This window comes from Papilio polytes, unplaced genomic scaffold, assembly GCF_000836215.1.
Source record: "Papilio polytes unplaced genomic scaffold, Ppol_1.0 DF823691.1, whole genome shotgun sequence".
Taxonomy (NCBI): Eukaryota; Metazoa; Arthropoda; class Insecta; order Lepidoptera; family Papilionidae; genus Papilio; species Papilio polytes.
The window spans coordinates 1868929-1889873 of NW_013525513.1; the positions used below are offsets into that span (position 1 = coordinate 1868929).

The window sequence follows — 20945 nt, forward strand, 5'->3', positions numbered from 1 at the left end:
ACGATTGCCAACCGCATTCTCATGTCGGAGATGATTTGAGACAGATTTCATGTGATTTCTAAGTAATACTATGCTCACTACGAATTTAGATAAACCTAAAGTGCTGATGAGTTTCAAAAGCATGTCTTGGAATATAAAATTATACTACAATGAATGACAAAGTAATTTATTTTAGAACTTACTAAAGAACCATCCCACAATCTTTGGTCGGTTTCAAAGGATTTAGGTAGTCATTTATTTTTATGACTAAGGGCATGTCCCACTAAATTACAAACTGCCAGATAACAATCCAACATGTAAAATATGTGATGGAAATATCAGATTTTCTTACTTTATCTGACAGTGACGTCATTTTTAAGCTATCTGAGGCTCTATTAGCCAGTAGTGAGACGGGCCCTAAATCTTTTCATTCAACTATCATATATCTTCAGGTACCCAATTAATATAAAACTAGATAGACAAAAAGGTACTCTTGACAAAAATCCGTACACACTTTGTTACAGGGGTGACGAACCACTGGCACGTGTCATAAATGGCACAATACACAATATTTTGGGCAACTCTACGACGGGCAAAAACGAACGCTATACCACCATGCATCATAGAATTGACGTAATAATCAGTCAAAAAATTTTTATGGCACGTGTAAGACCGCATTATACATTTCTTGATAAAATGGCACTTTGATACATGAAGGTTCACTACCCCTGCTTTAGTATATCACGAAAGCCATTCCTTGGAAGATAATACAATAAGCTACATTTTAATGCGAGTACACTCGCACACATAAATGTCTGATGTAAAAAAAGTTATTGCTATTGATTAACCAGGGTATTAAGAGTATTCAATCCTCTAAATGTTAACTACTTTTGCTCCTTCATTCAAGTAAATTTTGTGCGCATTTAAAAAATAATCGATTTATTTGTAATAAATTTTATTAGTGACAGTACAATATCGTCGACAGTATTCGATCACGGCGTTCGATTAATCATTCGAAAGTAATGTGTTCGATTGAACCGATTGAAACCAGTTCGATGCGTGGACCGTCTTTTGTGTAGTCGATTCATATTTTTATTCTAGGACAGTTAAGCCCCACCCACACTCGTGTTATACATTTTATGAAGTCAATTATTTTACAAGATTCTCCATGTTCGACAACAAGCAGGTAGTAAAACTTTTGTTTTATAAATATAACGAGTAATTTACATTAGCGATAGGCACTGAATGAATTTAAATTTAACTTTTATATAAACTACAGAATTTCTTCTCAAATGACAATGCTTTAACTTCAAGTGATGTGTAATTTATAGATCTTACTAGCTATTCCCGTGCGGCTTCATCCGCATATTAAAAACTTTATTTCATTGTTTACATTTGTCAAATTCTCAATTGCAAATGTTAAAATTACCGTTACTAATAACCTTGATTCTTTAATGTTGGCAGCTTATAGTTTATGCTCCATTTCCCACAAGGTTTTTTTTCTAATTCATTTACCCCTTAACTTTAATCGCGTGAAAGTATGTAGCCTAAAGCGTGCCGTAAGTGTAGGGCTTTTTATCAAGAAAGAGTTATTCAAAAATATGGTTTGATTGCTGACATCCTTTAGGGTAGGCAACGCATCTGCAATTGCGAATGTTTATGGGCAGCGGTCGTTTTCCATTTCGGTGGATTGAGGCTGCCGCTTGCTCGTTTGCCACCTTATATTATAAAAAACAAATTTCCTACTCCACAATATAGTGAGAAGTGTAGATTATTAATATTATTGTTGCGTACATTTAGTATTAATGGATATTATAAAAATTGAATCGAATTGAATTAAATCTGATTTATATGAGTAAAAAAAACGACGTCGTAAATTAAGTTTAAGAGATCGTTATTCGCTTCTCAATCGACCGCTTTTCCTTGAAGGTAATCATTTCTAAGAACTACATCGCATCAGAACAAGTACTGCGTTGCATCCACCTCTCACTTTTCTTTTTTTTTATTCCTTATTATATTGAAATAAACCCTTTACAATAAACAATTCATTAGTACATTTTAATATATTTAGATGATCGTATTTTAATGCAAATCCATGGTAACTAGAAGTCAGAAATTTTAGTATAGAACGTACTTTTTATTTAACAAAACTCAACTTCAAAGATTGTTCTAAGTATAATGAAAAAGAATAGCTGGTCTTATATATCAAAATATCAACCTCATTTAACCTTTAGACATTTATCTGAAACTACCACTCAGAATAGATAGTATCTTTTTATTTTTTTTTACAATAAAATTGATTTGAATCTTTGTAGTCTGGCAACACCTTAACAGTTAACCCGATATATGGACACATTTGGTACAATAAAACTTAAAATATTGCTAAATTATTCCATTACTTGACATAATAATGTTATTAACATAATCAGTCGCTAACTTCATTACCATATTGGTACTAATACGCGTTGCGAACAAAACTCTCCGCCGTAATAAAACACTCGTTTGTTAGTACGGGCGACGTTTTATGTGTAGTGCAGGTCAAAGAGATTAAAAATGTATAGAGGAAGCATAGTTGACACTTTACTTGAGACATTTTTCACATAATGTGTACCTCTCAAAGAAGTTACCGGTAACAAAAATTGTTTATTTTGTCAAGTCTATATATTTCTTTAATGTCTATGACGCAGATGCATTGTTGCCCCATATAATATATCCGATATCCAGGGTCACTAATACATATACCAGAACTCAGTATACGATCTTCGGTTTTGCAAATGCAAGTCTTTTCGGTGCCTGTTCTAACGATCTTTGTTTCTTTGTTTTTATTACGTTGATGGTTAATGTTCTTCTACAAATGTTAAAACTAGGAAGTTTCGTTTTAAATTTTTCCCTAAAAATGCTAAAAATCAGTTCTTAGGGAAAGAGAGTTTACCGTTTTTTTAATCTATACTAATATAATAAAGCGTAAACACACACTACTTTGTGGCATCGGATATCAGTCACAGCATATTTTTGAATAATCATTTAATAAAAAGCCCTACATTTACGACACGCGTTTGGCTATATCTTTTCACGCTATTAAACTGAGGGGATAAATGAATCGAAAAAACCTTCACGTGGGAAAGGGAATAAACGAATACCTGCCAACATTAAGTAAACAAGGTTATTAGGTTTACGGTAATTTTGACATTTGCAATTTAAAATTTGACAAATGTAGACAATAAAATAAAGTTTTTCTAATTACATGCGGAAGCAGCACGGGAACAACTAGTTAATAACTCGGAAAGTTTTATTGGTTTTATTTACGATGATATTATTAACCGTATATCGACGTCAATAAATGTAAGTGTATTAAATTGTAATTGCGGTCACAGCAAATCTAAAGGTCAGGTTTAAGTTCGTTTAACTCTGAGGCCTGTGCTGTTTTGATTTACAATGACCCGACTCACAACCTATTGAAATTTAAACCTTATGCAGTTGGCGTAAAGCTCAAATTTATGATTTTTCAATCAAATACAGACACACGAATTATGAGAAACATTTTATAGAAATTGATTTTTATATTAGATTTTATTGGTTTTACAATAAGGTTCAGTTTGGTAGAACGTAGTTTTGAGTATTGCAAATAGGAGACCATTAATTACATGACGTGAAATGAACGAAGTTAATAAATAAAACTTTTTTTGTTGGAAATGTATGAGTTTGCAGACAATTAAGCTACCGGAATACAACTTTGTTGGAGATATTTATGATGGATAGCAGTGAGGAATAAAATAATGATATTAACAAACAAGCAAAAAATATTTTCTTTGCTTTAAATAAAAAAAAATTACCGCAAATTGTAAATGGTCAACACTGTTGAATTATGTTTTCATTTATTACTGAACTTATTAAAAAGAAAACTTGTTAACCGAACTCACTTTCAAATTATGTTATAGACCATTGATACATGTATCCTAAATGTATAAAATATAGTTTTGTAATGTAATATAGGTCATAGTGTCACCTATCCATATCCACGGAAGATCAGCACATGTGCTGAGTGTTGCATGAATAAATAAATAAATCGTTTGATATAGTCAAGCAAGAATATGTGGCCCGGTGAGTGTATTTTCGCGGTAAGTTTTGTCAGAAAAAGCAAATCCTAATTTGATACAGAAAATGATATAAAAAGAAATGGCAAACTAGCTACAGTGCAATAAAGATATTGTAACAATTTTTTGTCATTGACATGGTGGCGCTAGTGAGCTGTCGAAATTTGACTTTGCCTACTGGCATTACAACATACAGTATGTAACAACCCTGTGAGCAATTTGTCAATATAAATTGAATTAAAATCGCTTAAAAAGGGATGCAAAATGAAGCACCCGATCAAAACAGTCTATATCAACAATTGCCGATAATACAAATATTTGATCAAATCTCCGTCGTTCAGGTAAACACTTGATCGGAATCAGAAGTCAATAAACGATCCAAATCACACAGATCATAGTTGAGTAAATATTTTCACACCTCTTGTAAACACACGTCAGCGTGTAGCATCGGCTTTATATCACTTGTTCTTTGCCTTGTTCAATGCAGGGATACAAAACATTTTGACAAATCAGATTTATAATGGTAAGAAATTGTATACAACATTTTTTTAATATTCAGTAAATTTAGTAATTCTTATTTTTTTGCCTCATTTTCGTTGGTTACTAGATATTTGCAGTTTTGCGCACCTTTTAAAGTAAAATACCATAAAAGGCTATAATAATCTGATAACTTGACACTTCAAGTTAACGTAAATAATTAAAAGATATGAACTCAATTATTTATGATAATTAAAAAAATCCATTAGTATATATCAAAGGAATTTGACTTCATACAAAGTTGCACAAGAGTTCCATTTACAGATCAAGTTTCACTTTTATCAGAAGCTCTAAACATTTTATTAATGGACGCTATTAAAATGGGCAAATATTTTCGCCTTAATATATCGTTATCGTTGCGAGGTGTGAAATATAAGCGATTTATGGTTATATTACTAAAATGAGCTATTATACGCCAATAAATTTTTGGTAGCACTTAATTGATTTTATATTACCTAGTTTGTACAGTTTTTTTTAGAAAACATATGTTTAATATGTTCGAAATGTCTGAATGTAATTTATAACCTTTGTTTGTGATGTATTTTTAAATTAAACAAATGATTTCTGCATAATCTATCTTACTTCATACTTTTATTACCTTATTGCTTTACTTAATATTATAAATGCGAATGTTTAGATGGATTGATGGATGTTTGTTAGAGTTTGTAGCCTAATCTGCTGTTCGTATCTCGATTAAATCTGGCAAAGATGTAGGACATAGTCTGGAAGGACACATAGACAATTTTTTTATATTCTATGCGGAGTCGTTACAAAAGCTAGCATCTTTACCAATATATCTACATCCTAAAGCTAAAGACTTCGGAAAAGATATTAATAAAGATTTTTATAAAAAATAAACGTAGGTACTCGTTAAATTAAAATAGCTTATAAGTTAACTCTAAGAGTTCCATATACACGCGTATCAAGAAAAAAAAGGTAAAAAAACGTCACCTCATGTTAACACGAAATCATAATGCAAGATTAATATTGACTTACCAATGTTATGACAGATCCGCTCGCCCAACTGTGCTTCTTCTTATTTTAACGCCTCGTACAAATTTTGATGTCGACAGAAGGTGACGTGACCCAAGTTTCAAATCATAAATCAATGTGTACTTTTAAAAGTAAATGATATTAACGATATAAAAAAATCTTACACGACCCCTTTTTCACTTATAAACTGGTTATTGTATACAAGCTGTTGCTCGCGACTTCGTCCTCGTGAAATAATTGTTAAAAATATAGCCTATATCACTCTCTGATAAGGTAGCTTTTAGTGGTAAAAGTACAAATCTTTCCTGTTTATAAGTATGGAAAACATAGTTAAATAGTTAGAAATAAAGAAATGCATATTTGTAGTAAAACATTTCAAAAACAAAAAAAAATGGCTTCTTGTTTTTGCAAACAAAAGACAATCGGATTTTTTAAAAATAACATTGTACAGATAGCATTTGAAACAAATAATAGAAGAAGAATTTCTGAACTTGGTCCAGTATTATACTCTAGCCCATTACAGTTAGTTTCTCTGTTACGTAAACTAGAGATCTGTGGAGAAAATATAATATAGGTTAATGCTGGTTACGGAATTAACTTGACGGGTGCTTCATTCAATCACGGATCGTTTAGCTTCTAACGTAATATATCAATCGTTTAGCTTTAGAATATTTTATTAACACTGGATAGGGCTTACTAAAGTTTCAGTGAGTTTTTAAAATTATCACTTAAAACTTTTTGAATTTCGAAACTTTTTTCTAGGTTTTTATGAAAAAAAAAACTTTATTTGTAAGTTAAATCGAAAGATACTATGAATTATTCGAATTGCAACACTGTTATTTTAGTTTTTAAATTACCACTATATTGTACTATAAAAATTACCAAAAAATCGTATTTTATCGACGTCATATCCTATTACTAGAACTCGATTGATACTTTAATGAAAATGTACAATGTTACTTTTAAACCTTATGCTATTAGGGATAGAGATAAAAATTGAGTAACATATTTAAAATAGAACGTAAAAGTTAAGCATTGCATCGTTGCCCCCGCATCAATTTTTAAATTTAGACGAAGAGTGAGTGTACATATGATAAAAATACTTTAGTGTGGGGTTGTATAAAAATCTCGTAGTAAATTATGAGACGTGTCTTTGAAAATATAGTTTTCCTTAATCTAGGTCTCACTTTATTTATACTATTCTTTTTTCTAGATGTAGTATTTTCTTCAAGAAAAGTACAAAAAAGAGATTTTATCTTATAAGTAACAATTTTAGAACTTACGCCCGCATACTGACTTAAAAATTGGAATTTGGAATTGGAATTTGTTACGAATTTAAATGCCGTTTCAATATTCGGCCGTTAAGTATATCTGTATGTGTCTGTCTTATCCACTGTCGATTTTCGTACTTTTACTTGTAAAAATTGAGATAGCATTTTATTTTAGTATGATTGTCTTAAATCTCGTCTAGTCAATTACTTCTAAATAAATAAACACAGTTCTTGGTTCTTGCAAACTAATGAAGAAGGTGTTGATTATGCTTTTAAATAAGAAAATGCGCACTCCTGAAGCTAAACTATCGCATAACTGTTTATTCTCGCTTTGATTCCTATTGGCTTATACGCACACTACTCCATTTTTAGTTATGCAACTAAACAGTTGAATTGGCTGCGAAACAATCGACAATCGCACAACAGATGTGCGATAGTTTAGTCAAAGATGAACTTGCTCTAACCTTACCAATCTTACTAACATTGTGAATGCGAAAATTTAGAAGGATAGATGGATGTTTGTTAGAGTTTGTAGCCTAAACTTAACGGATGTTGATGAAATTTCGCTTAGACGTAGAGTCTAAAAGTCAGACAGATACGCGGGCGAAAGCAAGCGATATACAATGCTATATACGTTATTTGAAAACGTTATAAAAACTGGCTGAAAATCTGGCATAATTTAACTATTTTAAAAAGAAAAAAAGTGACATCAATATCCGCGATCCCCGAGGGTATCATGACTCGTTATGTCTCCAGATAAAACATTAGTGTTGTACTTTATTTGTGGCTATCCGCCAACTTTCATTTTTCCGAGTATTCGCTATTTTCTTGCACTTTTTTTATAACTGATCTATTTTGATAGTGTAATACTTCTTTCTCACAATTTCGCTGCTTTCGCCTGGTTCTTATGATAGCTATATTTTCTTGAATTCATAGGTCACTGACAGAAATAAGGTGTTGTTGATATAAATATTGTACAAGTTTTATATTGTTCCGTGATTGCGTTTGTAGTGAAATGTATAGGTTTATATTACCTGGCAATCAATTGTATTGGAACTTTTATTTTTACTTGCTTGATTTAGCACATTCGGAGTTTTTAAGTAGTCACTAAAGGAGCCCTTTAGTTTTTGTTTAGTATGAAAAATTTACACAAATCGACTGCTAAAATGATTACAAACAACTGCAGCAGTTAATGTGTATTTCTATGTTACCTAATAATATAAAGAAGATAGATTTGTATGTTATTAATATACGCTAAAACAAACAGGTCAATTAAAAAATAAAACCATTTACCATTAGAAAGCTACACTATTCCTTAGTACCATCTTTCGAATATTATAAACGCGAAAGTTTAGATGGATGTTTGTTATATGGGCGTCACAGCCATGTTATGCTTTAATAAAATATAGTCTTCATTACCTCTTATGTTTTCTTCCAATTTGCACAGAATACCTTACCAATATGGCCGTCGTCTCGTCGAGCTAATGCAACACCCTTATTTTTGACATCCGACTACTATTCGATTATTAACATAACAAGCACAATTACGACATTTTAAAACCATGACATAAATATTATAAATAATATTTTGAATCACCATTACAAAGTTATATCGTTATTTCAAACTAATAAACTAAACAATGGCATTGATTTATAGCACAGACTAAATAACCTTCAAGAATACAGAATACATCAAAATAGTTAAAAAGCTAACAGCTAGAGTTTGTAACCTAAACTGCTGAACGAATCTCGAGTGAATTTGTCATTGATGTAGAGGGTAGTCTGGACCAACATATACTTTTTTTTAATTCACGGCGCGGGTGAAAGCTATATATGTTTTTTTTTATTCCACACTGTAAAACTAGTTCTGATAAATTTAGACTTGATATTATCTTTGCATAAATGGCTAATGAATTAATAAGTATTTATATTTAGTTACATCCTAAAATAGTTTTACATTGACCGAGATAGACGTATGTGGTCGTATAATAACATCGTAGTTGATACAATTTATATAATGCGGCCTGGGTCTGCGGTTAGGTAACAAGGCCGTTTGGATATCGTATTGTGTTACAAAGACTAACTGATAACTTGTCGGGATATAAATTCCAGTTAAAAGTGTTAATTATTGTTAAGAACAAAATTAGTACCGTGCTGTAGAATTGGCGCAACACTAGATTGTCGGCATAAACGTCACGTCCCTAGCTGACAGCTGTCAATGTCATTAGAAGGCTTGATGATTCGCGCGCATTCCTGAGTTCTCTAGTGGATTGTTTAATTTAATATCGCTAGTTAAGTATATTAATTGCCTAAAAGTAATTACCTCTTTGTTTCATGTAAGTATACACATAAGATTTATTGAACTCTCTCTTTAAGATACTCTCGCGTTTTTAAAGCAAAAATATTGTTTGGATTAGTTAAACAAAATATTACGAATTGCTATATACCCTCTCTTTTAAAGGCATACAGATATTTTCTACCACATTTTTTTTTCCATTATCATCGTTTGATGCGAAAGATGGAGGATGGTATTCTGGAGAAATCCAATCCAATAGTGGGTAGATAAATATCTCAAACTGTCAAGCGATTTCCGCCTACTTAACTTCGATAAATACAATTAATTACTTTCAAGTGTTACTTGACAACCCTAAGATAAAATTCCTACTTAATAAATCGCCGTTTTGCATAAATCAAGTTAACAATGCGACATTGTATTGAGGAAGTTTTTATATTGTCAAATCGTCGAAACGTTTCCTCGGGTCCTTTGTCTGACCCTTGTTGGGTTTAAGATGTAATTACTATATAAGGCACTGATTGATAAAGTGTGGCGCCAAGTGCGTAACTTATCCTTGTGGTAAAACAGTTTTAATGTAAATAAAAACAATATTTTAAGTTACCAAAGTTGTATAAGTTTGAATTGAATTGGGTTACTTGGTTAATAATCTTTCTATGGGTCAAATAATCTTACTAATATTGTAAATGCAAAAGTTTAGATGGATGGAATTTGGATCTCGATTAAATTTAACTTAGATGTAGAGCATAGTTACGAAAAACACATAGGTTACTCACTTTTGTTTTATTTTTTCAATTTCACGCGGACGGAGTTGCGGACGAAAGCTAGTTCTATAGACGAGTATTTTCTTAAATATCATTAATCCTATCTTATCAACTTAGAAGATTAATTTTACAGTAATGTTTCTAATTAGTTTGAATATTATGCAACTTAACTGTCACAATATGTGTATATAATAGGAAGGGCTTCCGCCTGTTTATTACTTTAAACATTTTAGACAATCTGTTTTATGATACTTCCGTACTCGATAACCGACTCGTAAGTTTAGACGGTTACTGCGATCAACCCGATGGTAAAAGTTTACGTAATGACATCTATCGTCAAAGTGGTGAACGAATCCGCTAACCCCGCCCGCCCAAAACGTGGCCGCCTAAAGTAGCGTATTTTGTTGTGTATCGAAAGTAATAGTCTATTTCTGTTTCGATAGATGGCGCTGTATGTATCTTGCAGTATGATGTAAATGAATAACTTCAAACTTGAGTGCCTTTTTAAGATGAATAAAATTAATGGACTAAGATAGCTTAAGTTGTAAATATAGCATCTACTGTATTCTTAGCTTAAATATTTTTTAGAAAATTCGCCTTTCATTTGCATCTGATATTTTATGTTAACGCCATAATTAGTAAAAAATGTATTTTTTTCATAGGTCCGTGTGTAAGCGTGCGCAGCATGCGTGGCGTCACGTGATCGTCAATGGCGTCCGAGACGCGCCCCCGCTCGCCGCAAGATGGCGCGCGAAGAAGGCGCGACTTCACCAGGTCCCCTGTATTTACCGAATTCATTTTATTTTCTTTACTAATAATAGTATTAAGCACTATATTTTTAAGTATACCTAACTTCTGTAATGCCTGCGCCTGCGCAAGTCTGCAATCTGTTGCTACACATCGGAATGCAAATGTTACTACACATCGGAAGACAAGTTTAAGTTCTTATAATACTAGTTCTAGGCACAAGGCATCAATGTAGTTCTGATATATCTCGCTTATATTTCGTAAGACTAATCCTGTGCTAGCTACGTTAATTAATATCAAACACTGCTAAGGTCTCGTTATCGCGGGTGGTTCATGGAACTAGTATAAATGGCAACTTTGTTCTCGGCAACGAGATACCAGATGTAAACACGAGCGCGAGGTCGTCGTTTGGTGAAATCGTCAACGCCCGCCTATTTATATACATGTTCCGTCTGCCACCGCCACCTGCCGTCTCCACGCGAGCTGCACTCGCGCCTCGCGAACATACCACAGCTTACACGTACAGAATCACAGATTCTCAGTCGAACCCACGGTTCATCAAAGCGAGTATTCATACACGATTCATCCGTTCGGATATAACTTGCGGAGTGGGTCGCGGGGAATCCTCCCGGAATTCAGCGACGCGTCGGCCGGCTCTAAATCGGTCGCACTCGCGGTCCAGCCGCTCGGCCGCTCGGTGGTCGCGTCCGCGTCTAAATATACTTCGGCGTTGCAGGTCGCCGTACGTGACGCTGGGCGCGGTACGCTACACCGTGCGCCGTGTGCCGCCGCCGCGCGCCTGCCCCTGCCGCTGCTGCTCCGAGGAGGCGGTGGCGGCGTGCCTCGGCCGCGCCAAGCCCGACCGCCGCACGCTGGAGCGCCTGCACCGGCGCCTGGGCCGCGGCGCGCGCGACGACCGGCCCTCGCGACATCAGCGCTTGCAGGATCTAACAAAGCGCCTGCTGCCGCGCGCGCAGCCCCCGCAGCCGCCGCCCGCTCCTCACACGCCACCCGCGCCGCCGCCGCACTCGGCGCCAGTGCTGCCGCCCGTACCGCCGCCGCGCGCGCGCCACCGCCACAGCCCGCCGCGCGGCGCCTCCGTCGACCGCTACGACGATTTCGACGCCGACAACATCACTCTCGTCCGCGTCGAACCACGCGCTATTGTCGGCTCTTACGCTCAAAAAACAATACCATACAGGAGTGCATCCTTCTCGCAGGGCGATTTTGCACAGGATAAATATTATAAAGGTGATCGTCAGCGATCGATTTTTGATTTTGGAAAAAAGTCCCCCAAAACAGATTCGGGGAAAGGCGGTACTGAACCTAGTAATGCAGATACGAGAAGTTTAGCCACCGAGGAGAATGTGACAGAAGGCGGGTCAGTCGCGTCCGTCGATTCCGCTGTCGGCTCTGACGAGGGACTATTGGCGCACGCGTCTCCGGCGCCGCGATCTCCGCCACCTGAAGGACCACATAAGCAATTCGGTGGTAGGTCCTTGACCCATCCGTTGCCGCGACGAATACCCCCGGTCCGTGAGGAGGGCCCGACTGAGGCCGGCGGCAGTCTGCCCGCCCTGGCCCCCCGCGTCCTACATGAACTTCGTGAAGAAAGTGACGGTTCCCAAGCCGACAGTGCGCAGGCGCATAGTGAAGGCACCTCTCCTATGGAACCCGCTCAACCTTTCGCTTTCCCACCTCTCCCCGCTCCTCCCCCTAACGCGTGTGCTAACATTGACTGTGAGTGCGGTAGCTTTCCCAGTGTTAATGACGATGAGACCGCGAGCGCCATTGCGAGTTCGATACCCGTGCCCGTGTATGAGTGTATAGTGAAACAGTGGTCGAAAGAGTTGCCTCCGGAGGAAGCGCAGCGCTCGGACGCTGCGTCCGACGGATCGTTGGACCGAGACAAAGAGGACGAGACTATTACTAGTGAACAGGTAGCGAGTTTGTTAGCGGCTGTGCAAAATCCATGTACTGCGGCTCCGATCAGTGCCAGGGAACGACGTCGACCATTGGATAAAACAAAGAGACGAAAAGGAATTTATATAACTACTGCCAGTGACGACGGTGGCGACGAGGACCCACCGTCCTCGGTGAACGGTTGCAAGCGCGAAAGTAGCGACGCCTCGCTGCAAGAGATGCGTCTCTCGGCCGAAGCGCGTACCTCCTCGCTTCTCGGGGATAAATCGGACGATTCTTGCACGAATGGCCCGCCGAGTCCTGCGGAGAGCACCACACCCGTGTGGCCGAGGTCGGAAGAGCTACGAGCTCGACGCGCCAGGTTTTCGCAACAAAGTTCCGACGAAAGAGAGGAAGACAATTACAGAGTGAGACGGAAGTATGGAGTGACTTCACGCGGAGACTCTCCGTCAGAAGCAGATAGCGATACCTGTTCTCGCGACCGGACGGCGTCCCCATCGCCGTTCAGTCCGTCGGATACTTCCGATGTGGAAGCCAAAAGACAGCATTTGACGAGAGGGCCTTTTGGTCGCAACTTAGAAGCGCCATCGAATCGATCTGCCGAAACCGGCAGAAGAAGTTTTTCGGACGCGACGGTTCCGTGCCGTAAGATCAGCGCCGGCGCCGCGCCCACGTGTGGAAGCAGGCCACGTGGGCCCACACACGTCAGAGCAACGTCGTCGCCGTCAAAATTGGCAGGCGTGAAGCCGGGTGCCGATCTGTTAGCGGAGCTTCTGCGTGGCAGCTCGGAAGCGCTGTCCAACTCATCGGCCTTCGACAACGTGATTCTGACGCTTCATCAACACAATGTAAGTACATTTCTTCACTATGTTACGCCGTTCAACACCGTTTCCTTTGCGCAAAGCAACAAAGTTGAGAAACTGAGGATGTTATAATGTTTATCTTGGTAGAAAATAGACTTAATACAAAACAGTTTGTCTTATTGCCAATATTGTTTACATAGCATTCGACGTCATATTGCACTGACAGACCAAAGCATTACAAAACCTGTTAAACGTCATGAATAGAGTTTATTTTCAATTCATTTAATGAGATGATACGTGTCTTTTTAGATTCGTTCCAAATAACACGAAGAAGATAGTTAAACAAGTAGGTTTAATTTTAAACTTTTCGCGCGCGTATGTGATATGTCTCGCAAAATCTTCTTCGCCTCGAACTTTTTTCATCCGTGATAACATCGAGTGGCGCGCATGTTTAAACACATTATTCGTGCTCCCCGATGTTTCTCGGGCCAATGTCGTATGAATCACGGCACAGCTGTTTCACAAACATTAAAAAAATCTTAAGGGCAATTGAGTTTATTAATACACCTCTGACACTGAACTTACCGCGTCTTCACGATAAGGACAAATTAAGAAATTCGTCGAATTTAATTTTTCCACGCTCCTCTTATTCCACGATACATTAATTTAATTTATTTAAAGATAATATTTCACCGGATGTTCGCATCGTTGATCACAATTACGAAAAACATTTAACAACAGAGAAGCTTACTTTCGTTAAGGAAGAGGTAAATGTTCTTGTAAATTGTTTCTTATTAAGCTGACATGTGTAATACTTTGGTTTCTTTACACATTCAATAAAGATCACAATATTTCCGTAACGTTCGATGTATATCAAAATACTGGTTTATGGAAATATTACGCCCAATCTTTCTAAGTTTTTTTTTTTATTATTCATCATCACCAGCTCACTATACGTCCCCACCGAGGGGCTCAGAGCCTACCCTAATGTGGGGTGACTATGCCATAGTCAACCACGCTGGCCCAGTGCGGGTGGGTTGACTTCACACATATCTTTGAATTTCTTCGCCAATATGTGCAGGTTGCATCACGATGTTTTCCTTCACCGTAAGAACGTCGGGTAAATTAGGTACATATGAATATTCGAAAAATCTAAAATCACATTGGTGCATAGCGGGATTCGAACCCAAGACCTGTAGATTACAAGTCAAGTGTTCAAACTACTGAGCCACCGACGCTCTCACGACACTTTTTATTATTATTCTACTCCAGTTATAAAATTGTAATGTAACATTTGTAGGTCAATTCATGACCGAGATTCAATTTTGGCTGGATTTTTTTAAATGTTTACTTAGCTACTGTTCTGATTTCATATTGATTCCAAATGATGGATTTTATAGTCTCATAAAGTAGATGAAAGAGGATATAATAACAGAATAATTTCGACCATTATAAAGTCGTGAAACTGAAAATGCGATTTGAGCTTATGATTTCCTGTTATAATATTTTCGATACAAAGTTGACTTTTTTTAGAATCTTTTTACCGACACATTCATTGATTCTATATTTATAGACTGCCAGTAATATAATTTAAAAATTTGCATTAAGAAATGCTGATCAAAGTGTCAAATTTGTTTGTCCCAATATTTGATGATATTTTGTTTGACACTTTGACAAACACGTTTGATCGTTTTACTAAAGCCTTTTAGAGGATGATATAAATAACGTTAGTACCTTTTAAACAGGGTTGCCACGGCATTTTTTAATGGGTTACCGTTTTTTTTGTTATTTCTTTCGGACAGTAGCAATGGAAGAAATCGGATTTATTCATTCAAATTTTATTTTGGCTTCGTCGTGGTTTTTCAATGTGAAATCTTCTAATATAAAATTCGTTTGATCATTTCTCCCACGGCCACGAGGAATTTTTATTACGTACCCTAATTCCGTCCTCACTCAACGATGTTTTGTTTTAAGTCGCTCACTTCACCCTTCCGATGAATCATTAGGTCAAAAAACTAAAGTTGTTCTTTATTTAGATATGATACGATAGTTACTCTCTACAGTTACAATCTAGAATTACAAATGTAACTTTAGCAAGAGAAGAAAATTTGCCTAAATATCGAAGTTACCGCTGCCCACAGATATCTCCGTTTGCAGTTGTATGGTCTTGTTTAATCGATACAGAACGCATAGAAAGAGGATATTTCCCCTTCATGCGCGTCACCTCCTCCGTCAAATTCTCCTCCTCTTCCCATCCCAACCTTACAATATAAAGTCATATACATTAAGCTTTAGGTCATAACTCCGTCCGCGTGGAATAAAAAAAAATACAAAAGTGAGTAGGTTATGTGTTCATCTATACCAAAACTAACAAACAACCATCCATCCATATAAACTGTCGAATTTAAATTATTAGTATGATTAAGTCTACATTTAGTGATGACATAGATGAGGCAGTTTGTTTATCTTAATAGTCACTCAGGGGGGCACTAAGTAGAGATTTAATATAGAGACAGCTGCAAACTTTGCATTGACGTAATTAACAAACAATCGTTTGTTAACAACAAATGAAGAAATGGAATGCAAATGTCGAGTGTATCGCACAAAGGAAATGATAAATAACACCAGAAAGCAATAAATAACTCTGTCGTGAGCTTTCAAAGCAATCTTTTTATCGTAAAGTGATTTTTGTCCAAATCGGACACACTTCTGTTACTTTGTGGTTTGCACTTAATTTCGTATAAGGAGATATTTTATTACGAATTTTGACGTCAACGACAGATGATTGAAGCTTGTTGTCATATCCTTACTTCAATGTAATTTAATATTTAAAATTTTACGCGTCATATTTGCTAAAAGATTTTTTCCCGAATGTTAAAATGATTTTACATTGACTTGGTCCAAATATTTAGTAATGTCAGGATTGGATGCAAATTGTATTTCTCATAGCCAGAAATTTTATAGCTTTACTTTCATCAAGTCATCTACATAAATGTCTATTAAAATTCTCGTATTTAAATGCTTCACACGATTCACATAAATTATCTTTCAGATTGTTACAAATTGGCTACGAGCTAGTTATACGTGATTTTAATTTATATTTTTTGTGTTTATCAACTATTTTGTTCTCAATCTATTTTACTTGTTTTAATTATGCTAAAATTTGTTATCAATAAATTTGTCATAGATATAGAGGATAGTCTGGAAGAATACAAAGGCTATTTTTTTCCGACGCGCACGGAGTCGGTGATGAAAGCTAGTAGAGAATTTTTAAAGGGTTTAAGTCATCAACTGTCATGTCTTTGACGGCCTATTTCGAATTCTGTAACAGCCTTGAGCTACAACTTTTTGCTGATGTTTCACATTATTTATGTTTTCATGGGATTAAAGGAAATGTATTAATGGATGTAACAAGGACAGAAGTGTAATAAATCCGTTTAAAATTATGCGGATGATGTTTTTCGGTTAAAATTAATGTCACATTATTTAGTCTAGATGTCACATAGTAACTATGATAGCCCTGTATACGAAAGTGTATAGAAGATATTCTTCGTTAATAATTCGTGTATTTCTACTATACCACATTGAGGGAAGATTTGTACAGTTGTATGTTAGTCTATACCGATATTATAAAGAGGAAAGATTTGTATTTTTGAATTATTTTATGTATTCGTTTCACGTAAAAACTACTGGGCCGATTTTAAAAATTCCTTTACTGGGAAGGAAGAAAGGTAAATAATCAGTGAGTAACGTAGGCTATATTTTTTTTATTATTTAGTTTCACACGGGGGAAATTGCGAGAAACAGCTTGTAACAAGTAAACTCAAAAACTATCCATTTCAAAAATCCTTTAGCATATATCCCTGAATAAGATGGATTACATCCGTAACATTGTAAAAAGCAATAAATGACGCATGAAGTCGGGACAGTCCACTTTAGTCTTTCTTCTTAGTCTTACTAATATTATGATTGCGAGCTTTTGTATGGATGTATGTTTGGAATTATCTCGAAAACGACTTCATGGATCTTAATGAAATTTGGTTTGTGTATACGTAGAACTCTGGAAGAATATATGGGTTACATAACAAGGATTTTTTTTATTTCGTGCGAAGTCGCGGACAAAATGTAGTAGGTATAATAAGCACGAAAGAATAATGTGGACTAATAAACACTAAGAATTTCTAGACGTAATATTTGTCAGGTAATAAATTCCTATACTGCATTGCCAGAATATAATTAACATATACATTGTAATTAAATTTATGTTTAAAATAATTATGCCTTTTAGCTTTATTATCATAATGATGTCAACTACATCATTTACATAAATATTTTCTATGACGTAAGGGAATATGATACTGATATGTTCATATGTTGACTTAGAGCACGCGCACACCTGAAACTATCGCAAAACTGTTTAGTCTCGGTTTGATTCCTATGATCTTATATGGAGGTGCGCATACTATTCGATTTTTACTTGTGCAACTAAACAGTGGCACAACTGTTGTGCGATTGTCGATTGTTTCGCACCAAATGTTAAAATTTAGCGGGTTTTAAAGGTAACACAAAAATTATGCTTTTTTACTTTATCACGTAAGTGTATGTTCCATTATTTTTTTTAACATAATACAATAAGATCTTCTATCCCAATACAAAATGTAGAAAAAAATATTAAAAAAAAAATGATATCAACCTTTATACTTAGAACATTTTTTTTTGACAAATTTCATCAAATAATTGAAAGAGTAACGTGTTAAGCTATTTAGTACAAATTCATATTATCAACCTTGTTTACAATTTTTTTTGTCTTAAAAACAATGAATGTATTTCAAGAAATGCAAATAACTGCCCTGTTCTAGACAAAGGTTGAATGTTTTTCTGCCAGTAATTAGGTTCTTTTAATAAGCCACTTCCTTAAGTCCATTAAAAGTTGAAGTCTTATTAACATAAGCGCTTTTAATAACCGAGGGCTTGTTAAGATTAAAGAAAAAGTAGGTCAATTTTGAATTTTTTAATCTGGATATTGCGAATATAACAGAATAATTAATAAGGAAATAATGATTTCTTGCTATATTTTTAACTAGCTGTTCCCGTGCGGCTTCATCCGCATGAAATCGTGAAAATTTTATTTTATTGTTTACGTTTGTGAAATTATCAATAGCAATTTTCAAAATGACATGACATTATAAACCTTGGCAATCTTGCTTCCTTGATGTTGGCAGCAACTTCTGGTCACTTTCCCACATTAGGGTTTTATCCAAAATATTTACCCCCTAAGTTTAATGGCGTGAAAATACATAGCCTAAAGCGTGACGTAAGTGTAGGGCTTTTTATTAAAGAAATAATTATTCAAAAATACGCTGTAATTGCTGACATCTTAGGCAACAAAGAAGTGTGTGTTTACGTTTTATTATAATAGTATAGATCTATATTCTCTTATAACGAACGAAGTCACGAAACAAGTCAAATTAAGGTAATAATTCGGCATTGCTGACCTTTAACAGACCTTCACAGTATAATAAATGCAATATTATTAAATAAGTACTAAATTCAATGCTTTTGTTAAGATTATTGTATACAAGGGATTAATATTAACCATGACCTAAAAAATCGAATGAAGTCGAAGTGATATCGAAACAGTTTAATAGTTAATTAATGTAACCACACAAATCGATGTTTATTTCCATACATGAATTCGAATGAAATCGATTACCTTGGATCGCCGGTCATGAGGCGCCATATTTATTTTCAGTTTTACGCACCAATATATTCTTGTCATTCTATACGATCAAAGACATTTAAATAATATATAGACGAGGCATAGTGTACAAAATATTCTCACCGGTACTTTCTCTGAAAGGTAAATCAGTTGACCAGTTTAGTGCCATCTCGTTATAAAATTATATAAAATATAGCTATTTAAATATAATTAATTGTATCGACATGTGGTTTTGTAGATCTATAAATATATACCGTTAGTGATATGTGAAAAATGTTTCATGTGAAGCGTCAACTATGCCTCCTCTATATATTTGAATGTCTTATACGATGGAAAAATTTATCAGATTTACGTATATTTATTTTTTATTCACTAATAAAACTAAGGTCGAAAAGTTTTTTATTATCAGAAGTATTATTTTGATATATTTCTTTGAATACGTTTTTATAGATATAAAAATATGTAAAACGTAATTTATCGATGTTTGAATATGTTTATTGACCTATATAACATTGTTGTAAAATTGTATATATTGAATTTTATTTTTAAATGACTTCTAAAGATTTCTGTATATCAGATTGTTGAAAGATATACGGTTAACAAAATCATATATGTATTATCTTTTTTATTTATGAAAAAAAAATATTCAGACTCGTACAGAACCTAAAAATATCAAACATTGTCAAAACACAAAAGAAAAAATATTAAATACTTTGTTATTGTTACAAAGTCTGAAATTTGGTGGAATCATAGATATATTTGAAATATTACTCGATGTTAATTTACTAGAAATGATTTCGCCATACAAAACGATTGATTTTAAATTCCCATAATTGATACAAATTAGCTTTCGCCCGCGAGTCCGTCTGAGTAGAACTAAAAAAAAAACGTCACCCTATGTGTTCTTGCAGACTATCCTCTATGTATATGCCAAATCTCATCGAGGTCCGTTCAGCCGTTTAGGCATTCAATTCAATTCAGTTTAGGCATCATTTAACAAACAAACATCCATCCATCCATATAAACTGTCTCATTTATAATTTTACTAGCTTTTGCCCGCGACTCCGTCCGCGTGGAATTAAAAAAACAAAAGTGAATAGCCTATATATTCTTCCAGACTATCCTCTACGTCTGTACCAAATTTCATCAAAATCCGTTCAGCCGTTTAGACTACAAACTCTAACAAACATCCATCCATCCATCCATCTAACCATCTAAACTTTTGCATTTATAATATTAGTATGATAATATGAGTACGTTTTATACATAATTATTCGTATAATTATCCGTATTAATTCTTGGCTATATCCGGGAGATTTGTTACAAAACTTTCGTCGGAATCGAAAACATTTCAAAACCCTACTTCTGATACCGCGACACATGTAAGTAATAAACTAGGTATTAATTATTTTAGTATTAAGTCGCTTACGAATCATGCAGACTATCGTATTACGATGTATGTACGGTTATAATCTAAATTGGTTTTTAAACGACGCGACGTGCGAAATTGCCTTAAGACTGTTTGGTGCAAGTGACTAGCTTAAGAGGGAAATGCTTTTTCCTACTCCTGTTTTCTTCTATGGTATTGATTGATTCTAAAACTGCATAAATGTATTTATGCCGGTAGATTTATAAGTGCTTTTACTGTCATTTCACTGCAAATTAAATAATTATTTCCTTGGAGTAATAAGATCTTCTTTACTCCACTTTTATTAGTATCACTACCTCATACCCACGTTCCCAACTATTCAAAGAACCTAAGAACAGATCTACGTGAACATAAGAAATCTTCTAAATAATTAACAATTAATATCATGATAGA

General features: G+C 35.2%; 1 protein-coding gene across 2 annotated transcripts in view; it reads left to right on the top strand.

Moving 5' to 3' along the window:
- Positions 1 to 20945, top strand: part of LOC106104230 (rho guanine nucleotide exchange factor 17) — a 79181-nt gene that overhangs the window by 11422 nt on the left and 46814 nt on the right. Inside the window, exons 2-3 of one of the 2 annotated variants that reach the window (XM_013284207.1) lie at positions 10594 to 10705; positions 11415 to 13449. In XM_013284207.1, coding sequence (XP_013139661.1) covers positions 10641 to 10705; positions 11415 to 13449 — 2100 coding nt within the window. In that variant the 5' untranslated portion in view covers positions 10594 to 10640. Of the gene's footprint in view, positions 1 to 10593; positions 10713 to 11414; positions 13450 to 20945 lie in introns of those variants that run through there. The other variant, XM_013284208.1, reaches the window with a different exon arrangement.